Source organism: Podarcis melisellensis, assembly GCF_964234715.1.
Source record: "Podarcis melisellensis genome assembly, chromosome: 10".
Taxonomy (NCBI): domain Eukaryota; kingdom Metazoa; phylum Chordata; class Lepidosauria; order Squamata; family Lacertidae; genus Podarcis; species Podarcis melisellensis.
The window spans coordinates 47,727,258-47,749,848 of NC_138542.1; the positions used below are offsets into that span (position 1 = coordinate 47,727,258).

Below are 22,591 nucleotides of genomic sequence, written 5' to 3' on the forward strand. Positions count from 1 at the left end.
TCCACCGCTTCAAAGAATTCTGGGCGCTGATATTAATATTGGACTAAGTTTAGTTATGATTTGTGTTTGTTTAAAAATGTGTAAAAATTAATTAAAAAATTGTGAAAAAAGAATTCTGGGCGCTGTAGTTTGATAGGTAGAGCAGGGCGAGACTCTTCATTTCAGGGTTATGGGTTTGAGCCTCATAGGTTGACTAAAAGATTCCTGCGCAGCTGGGGGTTGGACTAGATGACCCCTGGGGTCCCTTGCAACTCTACCATTCTAGGATTCTAAGGGGCAAACTATATAGTGTCCAGAATTGTCTTGAAGGGGAAAATGCACCGAGAATCCGCTCTCAAGAGTTTCAGTGCAGTTTGGTGGCGCCATAAAAGACTAGCCCGGTTTATTGTTGCAAGAGGCAAGCTTTTCCCTCTGGAAATTGCTTCATGCATCTAACGGAGTAGATCTGTATGCTGTAACAAATTGGTTGAATGTGCCCGGTTTCTTGTTTTTTTAAGACATGGCTGCTGACCTGGGAAAGGTTTTAGTTCTGTGGTTAACTGCAGTCCTGTGCATGTCTACTCAGAAGAAAGACCCATTGAGTTCAACAGGATGTACTTGTAACTGTGTACTGGACTGCAGCCTAAAAGAAACCATCAGCTACAATTGCCAACCACTGTACAGTGGTACCTCGGGTTACATACGCTTCAGGTTACAGACTCCGCTAACCCATAGTACCTCAGGTAAAGAACTTTGCTTCAGGATGAGAACAGAAATCGTGCAGCGGCGGCACAGCGGCAGTGGGAGGCCCCATTAGGTAAACTGGTGCTTCAGGTTAAGAACAGTTTCAGGTTAAGAACGGACATCCGGAACGAATTAAGTTCTTAACCCGAGGTATCACTGTATTGCTATGCATCTCCTCTCATTCAGTAAGCTGATGTTTTCTATTTCTATTTCTATTTCTTCTATTATTATTATTATTATTATTATTATTATTATTATTATTATTAAAATTTGTATACTACCCTATACAGATCTCAGGGCAGTTTGCAACACAAAATTACAATATGAAAGGCACAAAATATGGTACATAAGAAAAATAAGAACAAAAACCAATAAACCCCACTTCCACAACACATTTAAGTGGGCATCTATAGAATCCAGTGGGCCTTATTCCCAAGTAAGGGTGCATAGGATTGCAGCCTAAGCTTTAAAGGGGGCTTGTATGCGTGCAATACTGTCAGCTTAACATTTTTAGATTATAGCATTGCTGGTGGGAGATGAGAGTCCCAACAACATCTCGGGGGCGCCAGGTTGGCACAGGTTGCTGCAGGGAGACTTCTAGCCTTTGCCACTGCTTTGTTGTGTGGGCTTGGTCAAGCTACAATCTCTTGTCTCTTAGATAAGACCAATACCAGCTGCAAAGGGAGTGTTAGTGTAAGCTTAGGAGTGCCCTTAAGAATCTTTTTAACAAACAAGTGCATAGTAACGAATGTGGGTTGTGCTGCATTTTATCACTTTGCGTGCTGCTTGAGTTCCTTTTTCTCGGGCTTGGCTTCTAGCCCTGTGAGATGTGGAAAAACCGGTTTTTATGTTTAATAGCTGCACTTCCCTTAATACCCACAGGCACAGCCTCCTTTGCCGCTGTTGCCTCGCCTGCACCTCTGCCTGTGCCGCTTTCCCTCGCAAGCATTTTCTTACCACTCCAGCTGCCTCACACAGAGGCAGCTGTGTCTCTTCCTCTCCCTCCTCTAAAAGAAAAGAAAAAACCCTCAAAGAAGTTCTCTAAATCTACCTCTTGTGCAAGGTGGACGTGTGATCACAGGTACCAAGGAAGCAGATTTCCGCTCTGCCCCAGAGGGTTCCAGGGCATTCCGGAGATGATGGCTACAGAAGATGGCAGGAATGTGAACAGCCTCAAGGAAGTGTGGAGCAGAGAAGAGAATGCCTTGTGTGCAGATTGCGGGGAACCTGGTAAATCAGTTTTGGAGGCTTCAGGGCAGAAGTGGAGGGCAAATGTGATGGATGTCTGAAGCAGTCAAAGAAATGACCATTCCTTGGAAGGAGTGGCGGGTTGTGGGGAATTAATGAAGGAGAAGCAGCGCTGGCACGTTTGGGCATTGTGTTTTTTATCTAGCCTGGAGCTCCTCCAGATAACTTCTGCCTTGCGCAAAGCTTCCATGGAGATTAGATTATATCTGGTATTTGCTGGTTGTTCGTTCTGATCTGTTTGTTGGTATGTTGTGTGACAAGGAGCATTCATCCTAAAGTGTGCGCAGGGCATTCATATATATTTCCATTAATCACTCGTTCATTCCTTGCTGTTTTAAAAGTGAATTTGTTGTGCTAGGGCAAAGGTTTGGGGACCTCAAGCTTGGGAGGCCAAATGTGGCCCTCTGTAACTCTCTGTTTGGCCCTTGCACCCTCCTCAGGCCACACCCATGGCTTCACCCCATCAAGTGTTTCTGGCTGATTGGAAAGTGTTCTTGGATTCCAATAATGGTCCTTGGGTTGTTATTTTTACAAACCGCCATGTGACATGAACTCCCAGGGTGGGCCACAACGAAGTGAAATACAGCATTTAGAAACAGTTGTGAACAGATTTCAGTCAGTGGGGCCTAAAATGAACGCCTCTCAAGGGTCAATGGGCTTGGTGAAGAGCTGCATCTTCAAACCCTTGAAGAAAGCTTGGCAATGAAGGTGACATAAACATCTTTGTGGTGAGGGAATTCTACCACTTGGGGGCTGCTGCAGAAAATGCCCTCTCACTAGCCTTGAGTTTGGGGCTGTCAAGATGGCGGATAGAGAGTGGACCTTAGAAGATTGCCCTGGAATGATTGTGGCAAGCCTAAACTGTGCTCAGGTCCTGCTTGTGGGATTACCACAGGCATCTGTCTGGTCACTAAGAACAGGCTGGTGAAGGGCCTTTGTCCTCATTCAGCAGGACTCCTGTTATATATTAGTCAAACAAGGCCTCTCAAGAACTTTGGGGTGGGTGGGTTTGAACCTGTTTATTATATAAATATAATACCCAGTCTCCAACCACTGATACACTTTTATTCTCCTTAGACCCTGACTGGGCCTCCTATACTTTGGGCGTCTTCCTCTGCTTAAACTGCTCAGGGATTCATCGCAACATCTCTGACATCAGCAAAGTCAAGTCACTAAGGATGGACCACTGGGATGAAGGTCAGGTGCAGGTGAGTCTTGTGTCCCCAAGAAGCTACTCACTCGATAATATATTTGCATAGGAGATGCAAACAATTCTCCCCTCTTTTCTCTCACGAATGCTGGGAGTAAAGAGGGAAGGGAAGAAAAGAAAAGAGCACCAAGCTTCAGAAATGTAAGACTGGTAATCATGATGATGAGAAAAGGTTGAGCTCTCCTGAGGTTGCTGTGTCAGGGAAGGATGGGATTCCTGGGGCCTTGTAGAGGTCAAATGTCATGGTGTTGTGGCTGGTGCATAAAAGCGTGGAATAGGGAAGACAGGGATTTGTGTTAGATGAGGAGTCACTCAGGTGGCCACAACCATGTGGCTGGCTCCTTCCTCTCCTCCACCCCAAAGCCTGGTTTGCTTTGTGAGTGTAGCAAAAGGGTTTGAATTGTTTGTCACAAATCGGAAACAGTTTGCTGGGGCATAGCCACAGATCTCATTAGCAGGGAGTTAAATAGTGGCAAGATTTTGTGATCAAGAACAAAGCTTGCCAACTGCCTGAAAGTGACTGGTCCATGCTCAAGAATGAAAACATTTGGGTACCAGTCTAATAGACATACAATTTTATTATGTGTACTTGTTTTTACTTTTTGTTGATTTCATCTGTATTTTTGGATTTTTTTACATTTTAAACACTCCCCAAACAATCATGCAAACTGCAGTTTTCTCAGGGTGCTGAGAACTGTAGCTTTGTGATGGGGTAAACTACAGTTCCCATGATTATTTTGGAGGGGGGTGTATGCTTTAAATGTGCTTTAAATCAGTGGTTCCCGAACTATTTCAAGCCACTGCCCTCTTGGTTCCATAAACTCATCCCCAGTGCCCCCTACCCTACAAAAAGCATATTCAGAATAGTGGTTTGCGTGACCCACCAAGGACGATAATAGAACAGTAAAATTCAAAACAGTCACAGTTAATTCAAAATCCAATTGAAACAGTTTAGTTTAACTAATTCAACAAAATTGATGAACTGGATCAAGTGATACCAGCTTTTGAAAGTCATTTAACAAGAGTCACATTTAGTAACTATTTCACTCTTCAGCAAATTCTAAATGCGTTGGATGGGCTTGATGAAGTGATACCAGTGTCCCAGTGTCTGGTTTAAAGTCACGTAGCAAGAGTCTTAAATCACCTCCTTTAGTAATCTGGAGTCTGTTTCATTGCTTGGAGAGAAGTTTAGTGACCACACTAAAACCACGTTCCACCGAATATGTTGTTGGAAATGCAACACGGAGCTTTTTGACCACTGTGCTTAGAAATTTCCTTCTATAACCAAACCTCTTGGTACGATTTCTTAAGCTTTGGCTTCAGCTCAATGCCATTTTGTAGCTCAGGGCTTGTCCACCTGTTAGATGACTGCTGTCCAAGTTGACCTGTGTGGGGTACAGGCTGGAGGGGTCAGTGGAGAATTCAGTCCTGCTGGCTGCAGGGGTCTCCTTTGTCAGTATGTTTCCCGCTTGGAATACACTGGGAAAACTGCACCCAGCAGGAATGAACCCTGCCCATCCGCTGATATCACCCAGTAACATAAGATGATTGACAGGTGGATGTGGTTTGGAGAAATTGCCTTGCAGGCCAACTTGGACCCTTTGGCAGCCCAAGACTGGCATTCAGCCTGGAGGTTTTCTCCTCCCCACCAACCCGCTCTAGCGTCTAGTTGGAGGACAGCTTTGCAATGTGTAAAATGGCCCTGATTCCATTGATAACAGAATCCCAGAATGTGATTTCAGCGTAAGCTCCCCATTTCACCGTGTTCTGATTTTGGGAGACAATTAGCTGCACAGACAATGGATATTGTGCAGAGTTGTAGGTGGCAAAGCTCTTGAAAATTTTAGGGGTGGTATGTAAAATTAGGACTACCCAGGAGAGCACCTCTGCCAGCTGATCCCGGCTAGCTGGGGCTGATGAGAGTTAGAGTCCAAAACATGTGGAGGGCACCAGGTTGAGGAAGACTGGCTTACATGAAAAGGGTATGAGCATTAATTTGTGCATCTTCCCCTTTTTAGTTTTTGATGCAGCATGGGAATGCAGTGGCCAAGGCAACGTATGAGGCCCATGTTCCTATGTACTATTACCGCCCAGTCCACACTGATTGCCAGTAAGTGCCGAATCTCCATCGGGGAAGGGAGAAAGGGTTGTGCATTGCAAGATTTCTCTTACCTGTCACCATATCATCTCTCTCGACGTCCCACAGAGTCCTGAGGGAGCAGTGGGTACGAGCCAAATACGAACGGAAAGAATTCACGGAGCCAGGAAAATATCCGCCATATTCCAATGGTAATCCTTCTGCAGTGGAATCAATCCCTCTGAAAAGCTAGCAGCCTTGTGACAAGTGCCAGATTTACATATAGAAGCTAAAGAAGCTATAGCTTAGGGCCCCACTCTCTTGGGGGCTCCCAAAAAAATTAAAGGGGAAAAAACCTGTATGTACATTTTCAAAATATAAGATAAAAAACAAATAAAATAAAACCAATGTACGTACAGCAACAGTGTTTTGTGTTGTGTAGGTTCCTATGATGTAAGTAATGGGCCCCCCTGCTAGCCTGCTACCTAAATTATCAATGGTTTGCTCATTTCTATATATAGGGTGCCTACATTCTGCATGGACTGGTTGCATGGCAATATATGCAAGTGGCTTTAGATACCTATTAGGTCCATAAATTACCATATAGCATACATTCAACACAAAAAACAGTGACAATTTGTTGTTGACAAAGGACAGCTGGACATATAAAGGGCCCCATTACCTTCAGTAGCTTAGGGCCTCATCAAACCTAAATCCGGCCCTGCTTGTGACAGAAGACGACAATTTGGCACATTGTTTTCCCTCCTTCAAACTCCCGGAGTGGGTCATGAAATGACATAATCAGGGCTGCTCACCAGAGGAAATGGTTTACCTGTGAAACAGGAAGAATTATAATTCAGTGCTTGTGGCCTGTATGTAGCAAAGGGTGTGAAAACAGAGTGGAAGACTATCTCTGTGTGTGAATGCTTCCTCAGTGGGGGCAGGCAGAGCAGTTTTCACATCCACCTTCCACCCTTTTAGTACTTACAGCATGGCTGCTACTCTCTCTTATTGCAAAGCCTCCCTCCCCCCAAAAAAGACTTCAGAAATTCAACTATGCTTTTTCCAGCAGCGTTGGAGGAAAGTGCTACCTGCTGAATTGTTGCTGTCACACAGCTGTAAAAAGGCACAAGGAACGGTCAGAGGAAAAGTGGAAGCTAGAATTTAATGTCTCTCACCCTGACGGCATGGAGGAGAATGCACTGTACTAAAATAGACTTTTGGAGTAGAATGATGGAGGGGTTTGGTCTCTGTAGGTCATTATGTACGGTATCTGCTGTACAGAAACCTCAGTGATCAGTGTGCAGGGGCCATAGCTCAGTGGCAGAGCCCCCCCTGCATGCAGAAGGCCCCAGGTTCAGTCCTCTTGAGATCTCCAATTAAAAGATGAGGGAGACCCTGAATGACTACTGCCAACCAAAACAGAGAATATTGGGCTAGATGGACAAATAGCCTGGTATAATCTGTTTACAAATGCACTAGGTAAGTGAGGTGCAGGAACAACTACACAGACCTCTTCCAGACGGCCTTTTCATTGAGCATTAATTCTTTTTTGCTTGCATAAAGCCTATGCAGAGGTTAGGCAATGTCTGGTCTTTATTGAGTATTTGTTGTGGTTTGCTTGCAAGGAGGTTATGTGGCTGAGCATTCATCCTCTCATGCTTGCGTGGTGTTTTTGCTTCTTCCCCTTAATCATTTGTCCGTTCCACACTTTTCAGTGCATTCCCCCATTGATTTCCTAGCTGCAAAAAGTCTCAATGTGTGTGTGTGTTTAAGTGGATTTTTTGTGCTAGGATGACAGGGCACTTTAATCCACTTCAGTTGCATGAACCTAAATTCCCAATATACGCTGGAATTTCTCCCACAACATACTGGCAGTCTGTAGGCAACTCTGATACACGGCGGCTTCCTGCGTGTCTTGGGCTGTCTGATGTTTCCATTCTGGCCAGCGCATGTAATCTCCAGCTTGCCTTTTCCTCCTAGGATTGAAGGAAGGGATTCTGTGGAAGCGAGGCAGAGACAACGGGCAGTATCTTCCTCGCAGGTTTCTGCTGTCCGAGAGAGAGGGCTGTCTCAAGTATTTTGTCAAACAGGATGTGAGTAGCAATCTACTTGTGTAAGTGCATCCCAACCCGGAATGGGCAACCTTTCCTACAGTCTTCAGAAGGATGCTTCAGAATTTTCTTTGCAGTACCGTAAAGAAACCTGAGTTGCCCTTGCAACTCTTCACAGTTTAAACTGTTAAGGGCTTGCCTGTTTTTATTTTTGCTTATGAAGCTCTGCAAGATCCCTTGTGCACCAGTGGTGTTGCATAAATACCAACATTATTTTCTTTTCAGGCCAAAGAACCAAAAGTAGTTGTTAAAATTGACACTATCAATGCCACGTTCCAGCCGGAGAAGACAGGGAACCCAAATGGCCTGCAGATCACCTACCTGAAAGAGAACAAGACTCGCAACATCTTCCTTTATCATGAGGATGGGAAGGTACAGGGGTCGTGGCTAGCAGTATGGTGTGGCACTCTGTGGGAAATGGTGGAGAAAGCCTGGACTTGACAGAGTCAGCGTCTTCTGTCAGAAGATGGTCTAGATAAGGAGTGACACAGGTAGTTCTCTGGGTGTTTCTGACTCAGTAGCTTGACAACAGCAACAGCAAAATGACTTTATCCATCTAACTGGGCTGCTGAAATGAAGAAAGCTAAACAGGAGTGGTCTTCTGTGCGAAAGGCCTGTGAGTCTATTTTCCGTTCTGGTTCCGTTCTAGGCTCAGAAACGTGCTCAGAAGCAGCCTTTCTTCAATATCAGCTGCATGTGTTTTGCACCTGGCTCTGGCTGGTGGGTCTTAGGGGTTCTAGTAAAAAACCAAGTAGACCCAAGAAGCCTGGGACTGCTCACACCTGGCATAAATTGTACCAAAGTCCACCACTGGAGACAACCCAGATTCTTCTTGCTTCATGTCTGGGAATCTTTGGGTCCAAGGCAGACTCCCTTTCCTCATCTCTCACACCGTCAGAACAAGCATTGCCTGCAACAGCTGCAAATTAAATACAAGTCCTTAGCACTACCAGGAAATAAGGCTGTGGTAGGGAACCGTTGTGGGACAGGATGCTCTTTGGATTATTATGAATTCTAGCTGTGGGAGATGTTCACTGATGTTGCCCAGGAACTTTCTTCAATTGGACTTTGGGTTCCTCAGACTCATGCTGCAAACTTACCAGGAAGAACGTTCCATAGGCATAGGGGATTAGACAAATTCATGGAGGATAAGGCTATCAGTGTTTACTTGTCACAATGGCTAAGTTCTTCCTACGCTGTCGGAGGCAGTGTGCCTCTAAATGCCAGCTGCCAGAGTGCTGTTGCATTTACATTCTGCAGGTGGGCTTCCCGTGGGTTGGCCGCTATAAGAGCAGGATGCTGGTCCAGATTGGCTTTTAGCCTTGTCCAACAGGTTACTTAGAAACCAACGAGATTTGCTTCTGAGTAGGCCTGCTTAGAGTCAGGCTTCCGGTTCATTGTTCTTTTGTGTGCCCTTCCTCTATCTAGGAAATTGTGGACTGGTTCAATGCGATCCGCGCGGTACAATTCCACTATTTGAAGGTGGCCTTTCCTGTTGCCAGTGATCAAGAGGTAAGGAAATTATGGAACAAGATTGGCCTCCTTCAGGCAACCTGTTTATGCAACATTCATCCTGATTTTCTTGCACAATGTTTGTGCAGAGAATAGGTTATGGCTGGTCTTTATTCATTTTGATTTCTTTGCAGGAAAGTTATGTGACAGCAGCATTCATCCTGATTGTCATGTCAGGTGTTTGGTGTTTACACATTGCCTTGTCAACCATTTGTTTATCCCACACTTTTCAGTGCATTCAATTTATTAGCTGCATTATCTTTTTAAAGTTGGTTTGATTTCTTTAAAAGTGGGTCTCTTGTGCTGGGGCAGCAGAACACTTGAATCCGCTTTGACTGCACAAACCTAAATTTCTGGCATGTGCTTGCATTCCTTCTGCATAGCCTGCTTGCAAGGCTGCACTACAGACTAACTGGCTTCCTAGTGTCATTGCAAATCTAATTACTTTCAGCTCTGTGGCCATCTTTGACTCAAAGTGAAATTGGGTAGTGTGTGTGTGTGTTTGGTTGGGCCAGCATTAGGCATTTTGTGTTGGGGGGGAGTGTCTGTGGAGCTGGCATGTTTGGGTTTGACTGGACAGAACTAGTTGTTTTGATACCTTGGGTAAAAAGACGTTCCCCCCTACCCACCCCACCCCATTTCCAGTCTATCCAAACCTTTGATTATGCATAGTGTTTGAGTGTCTTCTGATAAATCAAAAGCTGTCCTTCTGTTGCAGCTCAAAAGCCGGCTGACTCGGAATTTCCTGAAAGAAGGCTACATGGAGAAGACAGGGCCCAGGGTATATCAATTTATTTATTTAGGTTTATATATTTATTTTAAATCTCTGTTCATCTCAGGAGCTATTGCGAGATGACAATATGTTTTGTTGTGGTTTTTTTTAATCCCCTGCCCAAGGTTTAGCCAAGAGTAATCAGCAAAATGAAAACAGCAAGAAGGCATCTTGTGAGATTAAGGTTGAGGCAGTCACACTGCTTCACTCCAATCAGTACATATCCCATAATATTTTATACCACAAGTGTTCTGGTATATTTTTGTCCTGCTTTGGTATCCTCTAACACCCTCCCCCCCCCCACTCCCCTGACAGCTTTAATGTGGTAGCACGGGGGAAGCACTGTAGAACAAATTAAAGTAGGGGGGGAAATCCACTACTGATGCATTATTATTGTGTTACGAACTTGTTGCGGAATACCTGCAATAAACAACAGTCTGGGTGGGCCCTCTTAACTCTGTGCTACTAAGGCAGATGTGATTGAATGCACTTTCGAAGATTGACCAGGAGAGGGCTCCCTCCTCTTGTAAACATCTCTGGTTCTTCTGCAGCAAAAGGAGTCTTTCAAGAAGCGCTGGTTCACTCTGGACCATCGAAGGCTGATGTACTTCAAGGACCCTATGGTAAGCCAGCAATTGGATTGCCCCTTATCCCCTCCCACCTCGCTCTGCTCTCAGTTCTTTACTAAGTTACACTGTCTTCCAGCAGATGAATAGCCGTCTTGCGTTGCTTGAAACAGGAGCAGTGTTGCTGCCTATCAAACCGGCTCCTGTTGCCATGCTGATTTAGGAACCTAAAGTTTTAATGCTTGCTTTCTGCCTGTCAGACTTTCATTAAAGCTGGGTTTCCCCCCTCTCTGACCAGTGGCAAGCTCAAAACAGGTGCAAAGAGACAGCTCCTGAAACCTGAACCATGGGACTTATTTCCCACAGGATGGCCTCCAACTTGGACGGCTTTAAGAGAGGGTGGGAGAAATTCATGGAGCAGATGGCGATCAGTGGCTACTAGCCATGATTGCTGTCCTCTGCATCCATGGTTGGAGGCAGTAATGCCTCTGAATATCAGCTGCTGGAAACCACAGGGCATGAAGGAGTGGTCTTATGTTCAAGTCCTGCTTGCAGGCTTCCTGCAGGCACTTGGCTGGCCATTGTGAAAACAAGACAATGAGCCATTGGCAGGAACGGGGAACCACGTTTCCTTGGACTGTAGCCCCCATCACTCCTGACCGCTGGCCATGCTGGCTGGGGCTGATGGGACTTGGAGCATATCAGGCCATCTGTCAGGGATGCTTTATTTGAGATCCCTGCATCGCAGGGGCTTGGACGACCATTGGGGTCCCTGTCAACTTCATAATTCTACGATTCTATGATTACCTTCTAGAGGCCCATAGGTTTCTTATTCCTGTTATGGAGGGAACAATGGTGGAAAATGTCCACTCCCCCAGGCTGCTGCTTCAACTGTCCGAGCTGCTTCTGCTCCTTCTAACATTAAAGGGTGGGGGTTAAGATACTGGCACATCATCAAGCTTTACTCCCTCCCTATTGCACTGCCACACACCCTGGGAAACTGTTTCGACAACCCCTTCAGACTTTTCTTCCCCCCCCCAAATCTTTTTTATTTAAGTTTTACATTGCAAATTTAAATTCAAACATTAAACACCAGCACCACCATTTAGGATTCCCTGAGCCCTTCAGCTCCCCTCCACCCTTCCATGGTTACCACTACCAATTTTTTCCAGCTGCTTCTCTTATTTTTTCTATTTTTCTTAAATAATCCATTTTTACCTCAATTTTTAGTACATTACAAGCATCCCTCAAATCCTGCCAAAGTTTTTAGTTCCTTACAGTGTTCTCTTAAATACATTGTAAAATTTTCCCATTCCTTCTTAAAGTTCTTCTCTTCCTGGTTTCTGATTTTCCCAGTCGATTTCATCATATCGGCATAGTCCATCATCTTCATCAATCATTCATCTCAGGTCAGGACTTTGTCTTCTTTCCACCTCTGGGCCTATAGTATCCACACTGCTGTCATTGCATACATAAATAATCGTTTCGGCTCCTTTGGTATATCTGCACCTAAAATTCCTAATAAAAAAGCCTCTGGTTGACGACCCCAACAGAGTTTTCATCCTGGTGCAGTGTGTGCTCTTGGTTGCTAACATGGACCGGAATCCCAAGGCACGTCTCCTATTTCACTCCTACCTTGCAGGATGCTTTTGCGAAAGGTGAAGTGTTCATAGGTAGTGATGGGCATGGATATGGTGTCCGGCAAGGGCTGCCAACCGGCACACAGGGCACCTTCACCTGGCCGTACGGCATCACGATTATCACACCTGACCGGGAATACCTCTTCACCTGTGAGACTGAGAGGGAGCAGCAAGAGTGGATTGCAGCCTTCAGGCATGTTATAGAGCAGCCCATGACACCCCAGGAATATGCAAGTAAGTGTCAGAAAGACTTTCCTCTTGGGCACTTGGGTCTGAGGGGGTGTGTGTGGCAGGGATCTATATTGAGAAGTAAAGTGCTGTCATTCATTTCATATATATATATATTCTAATTTACTTTTCAAAATACTCATTTAAATCAATGACTTCCCTTCTTCTCTTTCCGTGGTCCATTTTGCATACCATACATCCCTGCATGTTTCACGTGAACTAAACCATTCTGTAATCCACTGTTACATCCATCAAAATTTATTTACACTGTTGAATTTATCTTAATGCTACCAGCGTTTTTAAATGAACACAATTTTCACCCATATATTGAGTAAACATTTTCCAGTACATTTAAATGTACATTCTTCTTGTTCTCCTATTCTAGATGTTAAATCTGCAAGCTGCACGCATTCCATCAGTTTAAGTTGCCATTCTTCTTTAGTTGGGACCTTGCTCGTTTTCCATTTCTGGGCTAACAAAACATAGGCCGCAGTAGTAGCATACATAAATAGTCTTTTTTGACACCTGGGATTTTCCCTCTGAATTATCCCCAACAGAAAGGACTCTGGGTTTTTTTTGGAAAGGTACTTTTAAACAATTTTTTCAATTCATTATATATCATTTCCCAATACCCTTTTAGCCTAAGTCCACCACATATGATATCATATCATACCATAACACTTTCTTCTCCCCACCTCCAGAAAACACATGTACATGTTCAGGAGACTCAGATGAACAGCTTTCATACATGCTCACATACATTGCAGCATTTTTGCTCTTAAAGCAGCACAGGGGAGCGGGGGTCTCCTACACCAGAACTGGCCTGGAGAAGCAAAAATTCATCTTCCCTGCCTCTCTGTCTTCTTCTTTCTCCTTACCTGTTGCAGCTAACTTTTATTTTTATAGTGAGTGTGCTGCTGAATTCGGAGCAAACAGTTGTTCCCATTCTCTCTAGTGCTCAAACTGCCCCACACCTGTTTGCTTTGCTTGCAGCAGTGCCTCGACTGTAAAAAGTTGTTGTTTTTTTTAAAGATGCTGGAGACTGCAAACTATTGTGGGGACATTGTTTTAGAAAACCCAGAGGCTCCAGGGCCTCTGACCTGTGCCCCATAATCTGGTCTTGTTGGTGCTTCTGTGGCTGACCTCTGGAAACCCCACCCTGACTTCTGTGATTTTACCAGGCACTGTGAATCCTTGAGAACTAGAAACTTAAATTATAAGATAAAACAAAAGCTGCATTCTGTGTGCCCAACACTAAATTCTGTTTGAGAATATACATAATTGCAGAACTCCCTGCTCTGATGCCTCCTCTGTTTTCCTACAGTTGAAGCTTATTTCAAGCTGAAGCCCTAACATCTTTGAAGAAGAGAGACTTGCTGCTTTTCTACTTGTTGGTCTGCCCTCTTGGGAAACACAGGGTTAAAGAAGGCACCCTTTCTCAAAGAAGCTGCTATGCTATGTTCCAGTGCCTCGTGGTTGGGATCCATTTGGACAGCAGAGCTTTCTGCCATTTTGATCAGCGACGGATCCAGACGGAACGCGCAGGAGCTGATCAACCAAGGCATTATTTGTCCTGTCCCACCATAGGCCTGGCAGACTTGCTTTCTTTTGGTCACGCTATATGCGGGGGCCCTCCTCCGTGGCTTACTACTGCTTACTGCTGGTTGGCTGCTGTCTATTCATGGCTTCAACAGGAAGATAGAAAAAAACCACTTATCAAAACAGCTGTGTGTATATGTACCAAACTGATGAGTACTGTATTTTATTTTGCTCCTGTTTCTGCTGCTGCCCCATGTCTCTTACTCTCTGATTATTCTGATGTCCTGGCTGCCAGGTTCCCCCACTTTGCTATCTATTCAAAACCTTGATAAACCTGCTATCTTTCTCTTGACTTCAAGTTCCCAGCAGCCTGCAGCAGTGCTTGTCTTTTGAGTTCATATTGTTACCTCCAGTAGAAAAACGAGGACTCTCCTGAATGCAGAGACTGTTCTGGGTGGTCCAGTCATGCAAGCCTCCCTATCAAAACTGATCAAGAAAACACACACACAGTTGCATTCATGTTCATTTTTCCATTGATGTCAATGGGCAACCCAGCCACTCCACTGCCTGTAATTTCTGTGTTTTCTATTCAAATGTAATGAAATTTCAAGGTGTTCTACTTATCTCCCCAAAGCATCGGACCAGCCAAATAATTTCAGGCAGATTGGTCAAAGGGTATCAGTTTTATAAGGCATTGAAAATATCATTGCATATCCTCCAAGGTACTCCTAGTTTTCAATGGAGAACCAACCACCTATTCCTCTGCTTGTAACTTGGCATGATAATTTTGGTGTGCCTTTTTAATAGACCCCATTTTATACCTGAGAGATGCATTGATCTCTCTGCCTCTTGTCTTTTCCACATCAACTTTCTATGACCTGTATAGGCTGCTCCAGACTGTTTCTGTTTCTTCATCCCAGCGGAAATGAGTGAAAAATAATCAAATGAAAGATGTTTTTGTTGTTGTTCAGAACTCTTCAATTTGAATTCACATATGTTACCCTAACTAAAACGAATGAAACTAATGGGGCTTGTTCCTTTCATTTTCCATTCATTTTCCGCAATGAATGTGGAGATAGCTATAACAACACAACTTGCTCTTCTTTATAGACAAGCTCTTGAGGATTCTTGCCAGCCTGCTTGACCTTCTTCTCTGATCCAGTGGGCTTCTCCTTATATCAATTAGCCCTCTCTGCCAGATGAAAAACTCGAATTCAGGTTTCTCTGTCTGCCCAGTTATTTAATGTAGGCAGAGGAAAGGCAAGGGTTAAAGGTCCATCAGGCGTAGGAGCCAACTCCTATGGGCTGAGGTCCCTTTGCCCCCCCTAACAAAAGATATGAGGGGGCTATCCCCCGCCCCAAGTTGATGGGCATTGCCATTCAAATAGTGTGTGTGTGCTGTGTCATGTGATTTGTTATCACATGACAGGTCAAATGCATGGCAAAGTATGAGCCAACAAGCAATACTCTTCCTCCCACTCCTTTCTTTTGAAGAGTAGGGAGGGCACAAGCCTTAGCCTACATGAACCTTCTCCAGGCTACTTGCTCCCCTGACATTCCTCCGTCTCAGGCATTTTGCCTCCCTCACCCTGTTCAGACCCTCCGCCAGGTCATCCAGCTCCCTGATCTCTTCCTCTTCAGGATTCAACTGTCCCCTCTGCGAGATCCCTGAGGGGCTGATGACAGTGGGGAGGGCAGCTTTGCAAATTGTCTCAAGTCCCGGAAGCAGAGGCAGATTTATGGGAGCACATCCGGTTTGCCCAAATTGAGCTGTGAGCCGAGAGGGCGTCACAGGGAGTTCTGCAATAATGACGAGCGATGGAAGGCAGGCAGGAGGGGGCACCAAATTTTGGCATTGCACTGGGCACCACTGAAATGTCAAAGTCTGCACTGCCAGAAGTGGGGGGTAGATTTTTTTCTGTTTCATGAAATGCCTTGCAGAAAATGACTAGAGATGTATCAGGTTGCATGTGAGCAAGGACATTGTGTGTGTGTGTGTGTGTGTGTGTTTTGGGTTCAAGAAGATGAGTTCTGAGTGGCTCAGTAGGAATGCTGGAAATGTTTGCAGGAGTATTATTTTGTTAAACTGACTCCAGAAAGAGCACTGAAACAATCGGTTACGCTGCCAAACCCTTTGCAGTCATGCTTTCCTCTCGGCCGATCAAGCTGGGCTGATGGAATGGCTCATCTAGCACCAAATTGCCAAGGCAGCTGTTTGCAGCTGGATTTTCCCCTAACTGCGTTTGTGGAGCTTAAGAGGAGGGAAAATGGCTGGCTAGAGAATTCCACTTAGTGCTATCTGAGATCCCTGGCATTAGCATTACTGCTGACTACATGGCATAAACTAAGGGTATTGTTCCAAGCCATGACATGCGAGCAAAAACCTCGCTGCAAGCGTGTGCATGCCTCCTTACACGTAAGCAACGGCCAACAGGATAGAGTTTTGTCATTTTTATGCTGTGGGCCAGTGATGGGGAACCTCAGGTCCAGGAAACAAATGCAGCCTTCCAGGCCTCTCAATTCTGGTCACCTCCAAAGGCTCCCTTGGACACTCCCTACACTGGCCTCCCTCCACACCCTGAAAGTTTTTATCTGACCAGAATGTGCCCTTGAACTCTGACAATGCCGCTAGCCTATCTAAGCAGAGGATGGAGAAGGGTTTGTATTAAACTATCCTAGAGGTCAAAGATGAAATGTACATTCATTGGGCCACCCACTTTTGCTTCTGGCCTTGCCTGCCACTAGTATGTGGACCTTGGACAGTGGTCAAAAAGGGTCAGATTAAGGGCTAAGATAGGTTGCCCCCCCCCCCCCGCTGCGTGCCTGTTGCATAGAATTGAGAAATGTCCTAATTTTGATCAAGATAGGGAAATTGCTATAATGTTTTAAATTTAAAACATTACTTTGCAGGGGCAAGGAAATATCCAGAATGTTTAAAACAACACTACAAGCAAGCAGCTGCGTTGGTCCTTCCTTAATAATAAAAAAGTAACAATAACATTTGAGGACCTATTAATGTTGTAAACAGCTTTTATAAAGCTGTGTATGTGCTTAATCTTTAAAGCCCATTTGAAATTCTTACTCCAAGGAGTTCTGGGCACTGTAGTTTGTCAAGGGTTGTTCAGAATTGTAACTCTGTGATCCTAAAAGTAGAATTAAAAATGAGATGCTGTCCTTTGGGTTTTTGACTGCCAGGCTTAGTTGACTTGATACATGTTAAATGCAGCTGGCTGTGCACCATCCATGCACCATCTTGCTATGACGACATCCTTGTGTTTCTACTGCAACAGGCAGATATTTGCACTGAATGCAGCTACCCCTCTGCAGCATGTTCATTGCTCCACTTCCCAAAAATATTTTCAAAAGGAACTTATCTCAGAGAATTGTTCTCTTTCCCAGTCCCTATTTGATCCAGTCCCTTAACCACATCTGTATTAATTCAGGACCTTCCATTCCTCTCTTTACGGAGTTGAGGGCAGAGAAAGGAAGCAAGCAGAGGCAAGGTTAAAAATAAAAACCCCAAAGGAAATACAGACAGAAACGGGAACGTTGAAGAGAAAAGAATTCTGCAATCTGCTGGGTGGTCGCACTACAGTGCCATTAGCTATTGCTGAGTGTGTTTGCACTTGAGTGTGAAGCCATGAGTCAGAGATGCTCCGCCACTCAGCGCGAATGATGTTTTTGAGGGGGGCTGCCGTTGGGAAAGCACAACTGCCTGCATCTCTTGTTGGGGAGAAGAAGACGAGGAAGAAAGCATCTTGGTTGCCGTGGGGCTAGTTTTATTTGTGTCAACAAATGCTTGAGGACAGAAGTCGCGGAGGGCCGGCTGGAGAGAGTATGAGAACTCTGCAGCAACAGAAAGCAGCAAGAGGATGCCATGGCATCAAATCTGTAAGCGTGGAATGGATGTGCCTTCAAGAATGGTAAGATGAGCATGGGATGCAATGAGGACAGCCATCTCAATAGCCTACATAATTCCCTATGAGGCCCACACCTAAGTGATTTTAGTTTTTTCCCATCATCCTTTGCCTCCCTGTCCAGCCAAGGCTGCCAAACACACACTGTGTGTGGTTGGTCGTTCCTCTTAGAACCAGAGTGCCTCAGCTATCCAATGACGATGGAGCTCATTGAAGAAGCTTCGCTGGGCAATTTCTCCTATGACGCTGAGCATGGAGAAGAAAGTCCTGTCACCAGGGCCTTGGGCGCAGTCCTCCTCCTCATGTGTCTCTTTGGGACGACGGGCAATATCTATACTCTGGTGGTAGCATTTGGTGGCATGTCTGTTCGCTCTGCGGGTTCTTTGCGCATCTACGTCGTCAACCTGGCCTTAGCTGATCTGCTCTACCTTTCCACCATCCCCTTTGTGGTGTGCACATATTTCGCCCAGGACTGGTTCTTTGGGGACGTGGGCTGCCGGTTCCTGCTCAGCTTGGACCTGCTGACGATGCACGCCAGCATATTCCTGCTGACGGCCATGAGTGTGGAGCGTTACTGGGCTGTGACCAGACCGCTAAGGGCCAGGCAGGCCGGAAACAGCTACCGCAGGCTTGCTTGCGTTGTCGTGTGGCTCGTCTCGTCTTTGCTTACGGTGCCCATGATGGTCATGATCCAGCAGCGGGAGGGCAGGAGCGGAAAGCTCATCTGCTTCCCCATGTGGACGCCTGGCGCTTTCCAAGTGTACCTCACGGTTTTGTTTGGCACGAGCGTCCTGGGGCCTGGTTTGGTCCTGGGGGTCGTGTACTCCCGGCTTGTGCAGGCCTATTGGGCTTCCACAAAAGTCATGTGGTCACCTGTGGCGAGCAGGGCCCTGAAGCAGAAGCTGTTTCCCAGGATCTTCAGCATCATCGTAGCCTACTGGGCTTGTTTTGTACCATTCTGGGCCTGGCAACTCACCAAGCTGTACTGGCCAGAGGACTTGGAGATCGGGCTGACCGCCCAGGCTTACCTCAACTTTGGCGTTACCTGCTTAACCTATGGCAACAGCTGCGTCAACCCTTTCCTGTATACCTTGCTCACCAGGAATTACCGCGAGTACATGGCTGCTCAGGGCAGAGAAAGGCCACGTAGGAGGCATGCTTTCTTCAAGAAGAAAACGCATGAAATGCCCCAAGCAGAACATGTGTCTGTGGCAGAGGGAGGAGGGCTTAGATAAAGGAGGCAAAGGGTGGCCACCAATAATCTACCCCAAGGATGCCTCTGCCTCTGCCTGCACAGCTGGGCTTAGCCTTGGAGAGCAGCAGCAGCAAGGTGGGGAACAGTGACTTCAGACTTCGCTCTGGGAACCTGCATGTTTGCTTGTTCACACTAAACCGTTGTTTGGCTTAGTGTTGTGTTGTAACTGGGCCATAGTGTATACAAGAGGCAGGAAACCTCTGTCCCATGGGGCAGATTTGGCACACCAGGCCATTTCCCCCAAACCACACTGACCCAAACCTATAGCTGCTGTTTGGCCTGGCTTCTAATTTTTCTATGCAATTCTGTTTAACCTTCTTCTTTTCTGCAGATCAGTTTTCCCTAATGTACAGTTTTGTATGTTATTTTCACTAATACAGCGGTACCTCAGGTTAAGTACTTAATTCGTTCTGGAGGTCCGTTCTTAAGCTGAAAGTGTTCTTAACCTGAAGCACCACTTTAGCTAATGGGGCCTCCCACTGCTGCCACGCTGCCGAAGCACAATTTCTGTTCCCATCCTGAAGCAATGTTCTTAACCCGAGGTACTATTTCTGGGTTAGCGGAGTCTGTAACCTGGGTTAGCGGAGTCTGTAACCTGAAGCATATGTAACCTGAAGTGTATGTAACCCAAGGTACCACTGTATATGTATTTTTATGCACACTTTACCCGTGTACATACATTATGGCTGGAGAAGTGCCTTGCAAGATTTGAAGCAGTGTAAATTTCCAAGGTTGGCTGTGTCTCGATGTTTGTGTTGTTTCAGAAATTCCAAATTGGGTAGGTTTGCCTTTAAATGTGAACTGAACTGAATTTCTCCCCATTCCTACCTATAGCTCCCAATCGTGACAGTGAATGCCATTTGGAAGTCTTTGCGTTGCAGCTGTTCTGTAATAAGTTCAGCCAGATCCGTAGCTGCAGTAATCACATATCCTTCCCCTGTTGGCTCCTGTTTTCATTTCTCTCTCCTTCATCTGTTGCCTTCCTTGTGTTGACAGCTAGACTGTAAGCCCTTTGAGGGCAGGGGCCTCTCCTTTGTTTCTTCAGTTAATTTATACGGAGGATGCTTTAATAATAGTAGCAACAAACATTCTGTTCTCCCCCCACTCTCAAATAAGCATGTTGCTAATACAAGCAGCTTTAGTAGCCAGTGTAGGACAAATTATTGAGGACTAAATGAAGGCAGCATACAGGAGGCAAAAAAGAGATTTCAGCAACAATGTTAAGTGAGAGTAGGGAGGAAGGACTCCAGTGATGATCTTTGGTGCAAGAATAGATGTTTCAAATACACAAATGTCTCTAGTTTAATCTGTGAAATATTGGCATGGCATGAGACCAGCTTAGCAGCAGCCAGAGAAGGAATGTCTTATGTGGCTGTAACATACCTCATAGCAGGAGAACTTCAGAAGGCAGGAAAACATGTGGAGAGAGAAGGGTTGGAAGGTCACACTTTCCTGTGACTAAAGGAGTAGTTTGTAGAATATAACAAGGCCTTTAAAAAGTTGGTACGTAGTTGATCCACAGCAAGGTGAGTTTTTTCTACTGCACACATATAAGTGCTTGTTGCACCAGATCAATCTACATACAAGAGTTAATAAGTTTTTAATGCTTTATGAACATTAAGAATAGTCATCGGTAATGTTCTGCTGAATGAAGAACAGCAGAATCCTTTGCATCTGTCTCAGCTGCAGACTGTCACTGTTTTGTGAGAGGGACTCAATAACTTGTAGGTTCCTGAAATCAGAATGGATTAAAGAGGTCTGCCACTCTGGTGCAACAAGGCCAGCTTTTTAAAATAAAATAAAAACCCTGACTTTTTGTGGTTTGGAAAGCAACACCCCAGCTATAACAGTTGTGCAGAGGATGTGGTTTTGTTTGGCATGCCTTTTCTAAGCTCAGCAGCATAGTGGCAGCAGGGCAAGCACCACCAGCCACATTCCTCTCCAAAATGATTCTGCTTGCCCTTTGAGATCTGTGGAGGAGGTCTGTGTGGTGCATATGGACAGGGCCTTTTCTGTCATGGCACCCAGACTTCCCTCCCTCAGGGTGCCTGTGTAGCAGAAGAAGAAGAAGAAGGAGGAGGAGGAGGAGGTTTGGATTTGATATCCCGCTCTATCACTACCTGAAGGAGTCTCAAAGCGGCTAACAATCTCCTTTCCCTTCCTCCCCCACAACAAACACTCTGTGAGGTGAGTGAGGCTGAGAGACTTCAGAGAAGTGTGACTGGCCCAAGGTCACCCAGCAGCTGCATGTGGAGGAGTAGAGAAGCGAACCCGGTTCACCAGATTACGAGTCCACTGCTCTTTACCACTGCATCATAGACTGCATTGTCTGCAGGCATTTGCGTATTCTGAGGCTGCAAATATCCTATACATTTAAAACACAAGAGTTCCCCGTGGAAACTTGCTCAGGGTGCTGGGAATTGTAGTTTTACAAGGGGTCCACTCCAGTTCCAGGATTTGTTGGGGGAAGTCATGTGCTTTAAGTGTATGTGTATGTGTATGATGATAGCCACGCCCCCTGACAGCCACACCCCTGCCAAGATTCTACAATAATCTTAAAACAATACATTAATAATAATTTGGGATGTTTTGCAATGATCAATGATCTACCTCAATATGTTGCCTTTCAGCTGCATCTACTATTTTCTGTGTGCGTATATCAGCAAATGATTTGGAATGCTCTGTCTCCTTTTGGAGTGACTTAAGTTGCGTCTCCCTTGACGTTCCATTGTGCATAACAGAACCTACACACCATTGAAGAACCTGTGTTTTCGGTGTTCCTAAATGCTTAGCTTTGGAGCATACAGGACAATTTCTCCCTGGTGATCTTCCCTAGGAGCTAGTCCTCCATGGCTGACTCGCCTCCTTTCACTCTGGCTGACTCTTAAGCATCACAAAAGCTAAGAAGTTCCCCTTCTATGCTGATTGTGTAGTTCTAGGATGCTGGAGACATGGTCCCTTCTGCAGAAATAGTAAAGGGTCTCTGACACCCCCCCCCAACCCTAGATCACTACACATCTGAATGAATTTGACTGGGCTTTACTCCTCACTTTATTTCCAAAAGCGCCTGTACTGTGCTTTTTTATTATGTTTTTCTTGAGGCTTTTATAGTGTTCTAAAATACAATTGCATGCCACTTCAGGAGACCTCTCCTTAAAAAGCATGCATATATATATATATATGTAAAATAAACTATTCAAGGGATTGTCTTCCACCAATGCATTCTCAACTGATCCACTGATATTAATAGATGTAAGATAAGTCATTAACTCCAATGGATCTACTCAGAGTATGACTACTATTGGCTACAGCCCAAGGTAAATAAAAACACTATCCGCTCTTGCACTTGATGACCCCAATAGGTTTATGTGTATTTGTGTGTTGTGCACACCTATGATGCAGCGCTGGTGCCTAAAAACATGTGAGCAGCACCTGATGGAGGAGTCTCATCAACTGGCCAAGCAGGCAATGTTGGCTGGTGCCCATTGGTACCGGTAGGGCAGAAAGCAGGGAGATCAGCAGTAGGTGGCGCTAGAGCCAATGGGCTATTCTAGTTTTGTCCCTATCCTTCTGCAAGGGCAACATGGAGACTAAGGAGGAGGAAGATACCAAACATGCCCACCCCTTGGACAGGCAGATGATGCTGAGTGCAGACTGAGGTTGGAGGGATGGTGCCCCATTCCCACCCCACCCCCGATCAGCCTCCACTGCTTCCAATGGCTAGAGAGATCATACTTCAGTGTTCTGCTTAACTCCTTGCCCCTCTCTATGGTTACTGGACACAGGCCAC

The 22,591-nt window shown here is 45.4% G+C and overlaps 1 protein-coding gene and 1 pseudogene across 2 annotated transcripts; both read left to right on the forward strand.

Annotated features, from left to right (window-relative positions):
• Positions 1 to 1,644: 1,644 nt before the first annotated feature.
• LOC309379305 (arf-GAP with dual PH domain-containing protein 1-like) lies at positions 1,645 to 14,666 on the forward strand. The gene is made up of 11 exons (XM_081928400.1): positions 1,645 to 1,953; positions 3,049 to 3,179; positions 5,200 to 5,291; positions 5,388 to 5,470; positions 7,242 to 7,354; positions 7,598 to 7,744; positions 8,801 to 8,884; positions 9,603 to 9,665; positions 10,208 to 10,279; positions 11,865 to 12,096; positions 13,415 to 14,666. The coding sequence occupies exons 1-11, from the start codon at positions 1,860 to 1,862 to the stop codon at positions 13,441 to 13,443; spliced, it is 1,140 nt and encodes a 379-aa protein (XP_081784526.1). The 5' UTR covers positions 1,645 to 1,859; the 3' UTR covers positions 13,444 to 14,666.
• A 418-nt stretch (positions 14,667 to 15,084) lies between these two features.
• Positions 15,085 to 19,362, forward strand: LOC309379309 (urotensin-2 receptor pseudogene; annotated as a pseudogene). Its single transcript has one exon. The product of its transcript is annotated as a urotensin-2 receptor pseudogene (transcript).
• Positions 19,363 to 22,591: the final 3,229 nt, after the last annotated feature.